The sequence below is a fragment of the Lagopus leucura genome, unplaced genomic scaffold, assembly GCF_019238085.1.
Source record: "Lagopus leucura isolate 7727_CA_CO unplaced genomic scaffold, USGS_WTPT01 229-0_obj-0_obj, whole genome shotgun sequence".
Lineage (NCBI taxonomy): Eukaryota > Metazoa > Chordata > Aves > Galliformes > Phasianidae > Lagopus > Lagopus leucura.
Window position 1 is genome coordinate 13,692 of NW_024969481.1, and position 2,417 is coordinate 16,108.

The 2,417-nt window shown below is 55.9% G+C and overlaps 1 protein-coding gene across 1 annotated transcript in view; it reads right to left on the bottom strand.

The window, feature by feature from the left end:
- LOC122194164 (natural resistance-associated macrophage protein 2-like) overlaps positions 1-2,378 on the bottom strand; it is a 9,959-nt gene extending 7,581 nt beyond the window's left edge. Inside the window, exons 1-3 of the mRNA XM_042895088.1 lie at positions 1,678-2,378; positions 1,474-1,560; positions 891-1,010 (exon numbers count right to left, since the gene is read on the bottom strand). Coding sequence (XP_042751022.1) covers positions 891-1,010; positions 1,474-1,560; positions 1,678-2,070 — 600 coding nt within the window. The 5' untranslated portion in view covers positions 2,071-2,378. The remainder of the gene's footprint in view (positions 1-890; positions 1,011-1,473; positions 1,561-1,677) is intronic.
- Between the last annotated feature and the right edge of the window lie 39 nt (positions 2,379-2,417).

The following is a 2,417-nucleotide window of genomic DNA, read 5'->3' on the forward strand; positions in this document are numbered from 1 at the left end:
AGGAGAGCAGAAGAGCAGCAGAGGAGGACACACATGGGGCAGGTGAGAGAGGAGAGCAGGAGGGGAAAAGAAGGGATACAACCCAGAGAGGAGAGGAAGAGGAGAGAGGATGCAGGAAAGACCAAGGAGCAGAAGAGAAAAAGAAGATAAAGGAAATAAAGAAGAGGAGGGGAAGAGATGATAGGAAGGTGAGAAGATAAGAAAGAAGAGCAGCAGAGGAGGATGTGTAAGTGAAGGAGGGGAACAGAAAAGGAAAAGAAAGGAAATGAGCCAGAAAGAGGAGAAGAGAAGAGAGAAGACAGAAGAGGAGGAGGAGAGCAGCGCAGAAAGACGTGTGGGGCAGGTGAAGGAGAAGAGCAGGAGGGGAAAAGAAAGGATGCAGGAATGAGAGAAGAGGAGCAGAATGGAAGATGAGGAGAGAAAAGTAAAACAGAAGAGGAGGAGAGCTGAGAGGAGTGTAAGGAGAAACAGATAGAAGAGCTAAAGAGCAGCAGAAGAGGACAGAATTTGGGCAGATGAAGGAGGAGAAGAGCAGAGGGAGAAAAATAACGTAAATAAGAAAGAAGAGCAGAAGAGGAGAAAAGAGAATGCAGGAAAGAAAGGAGGAGAGTGGAAGAGGAGGAGAGCTGAGAGGAAGATGAGGAGATACAGAGAGAGAGGAGAGCAGAAGAGCAGCAGAGGAGGACACACATGGGGCAGGTGAGGGAGGAGAGCAGGAGGGAAAAGAAGGGATACAACCCAGAGAGGAGAGGAAGAGGAGAGAATGCAGGAATGGCAGAAGAGGAGCAGAGTGGAAAGGAGACGCTCCAGGACAGACAAAGGAGAAAAAGAGAGGAAAAGGTTCAGAGGGAAAAGCAGAAGTGAAGGGGGAGGAAAGCAGAGGGCAGCACCTCCATGACGAACTGCCCTGAGTACGTCCCGGTCATGGTGGAGCTCTGCCCAGCTGCCAGGATCCCAATGGCCCAAATGTAGAGAGCAGCTGGGCCGAAGTAACAGCCCAGCACTGCGCCCTGCAACAGACAGACAGATGGACGCCACTGACACGTGGCCTTCCAGAACCCTTCCATCCCAACCACCCCATGGTTCTGTGACCTTCCAGGACCTTTCCATTCCAACCATCCTATGGCTCTATGATCTGCAAGGACCTTCCAAATCCAACCACCTCACGGTGCTGTGATCTTTCAGGCCCCTTCCAACCCAACCACCCCATCGTTCAATGACCTTTAAGGACACTTCCATCCCAACGATCCCACGGCTCTTCAATCTTTTAGCACCCATCCAACCCAACCACCCCACACTCCTGTGATCTTCAAAGAGCCTTGCAGCTATCAGAGCTGGGGCTGTGCTATCAGAGCTGGGGGCTGTTATCAGAACTGGGGGCTGTGCTATCAGAGCTGGGGGCTGTGCTATCAGAGCTGGGGGCTGTTATCAGCAGCACAGCCTGTTATCAACAGTGCTATCAGAGCTCCTCACCCCTTTGTAGATGTCCACCTCCAGCGTGGTGTTGTCGCTCGGGAACAGCCCTGTGTGGGCACTGCTGGCGTTGGCACAAACCTCGTGCTGCAATGAGACTCCAAGCGCTGCTGGGGGGCATCGAGAACCCCGCTCTGTCCTCCCAGCTCAGCCCAGTGCCTCCCTCCCCCCCTACCAAATCCCCTCCCCCGGCCCCCAACTCACCACATCCATGTTGGTTTTCCCATAGAAAGCCTCGGCGAAGACGGAGACAACGAAGACGTTGATGATGAAGGAGACGAAGAGCGCAATGCACGACTCAGCAAAGAAGTATTTGTTGGCCTCACGCACCTCCCGTGGGTTGGAGCGATTCACCTGGCGGGACTGCAAGGGGGGGGCGACGGGAATGCACCCATGGGTGCACAGAGGTGGAGAGTGCAGGGCGTGGGGGTGCAGGGTCAGGGGGTGCAGGGTGAGGGTGCACAATGAGGGTGCAAAGTGGGGGACGCACAGAGTGTGAGTTGCACACGGGGGGTAGTGGGGGTGCAAAGTTTGGGGGTGCTGTGTGAGGGTGCAAAGTGGGGGACGCACAGTGTGAGTGCACACGGGGGGGTGCATCGTGGTGGCGCACAGAGTGGGGGGTGCAAAGTGTGGGGGGCACAAAGAGGGGCGCACGGTGGGTGCTGTGTGAGGGTGCAAAGTGGGGCAGGGCACAGGGTGGAGGTGCACAGAAGGGTGTTGCAAGTGTGAGGGGGCACAGAGAGGGTTTGCATGGAATGAGGGTGTGCAGAGGGGGGGTGCAAAGTGTGGGGGTGCGCAGGGAGGGGGTGCAGAATGAGGGTGCACAGAGTGAGCTGTGAGGGTGCAAAGTGTGAGGGTGCCAAGTGTAGGGGGGGCACAGAGAGGGTGTGCACAGAGTGGGGGTGCACAATGAAGGTGCACAGAGGGGGGTGCAAAGTGTCGGG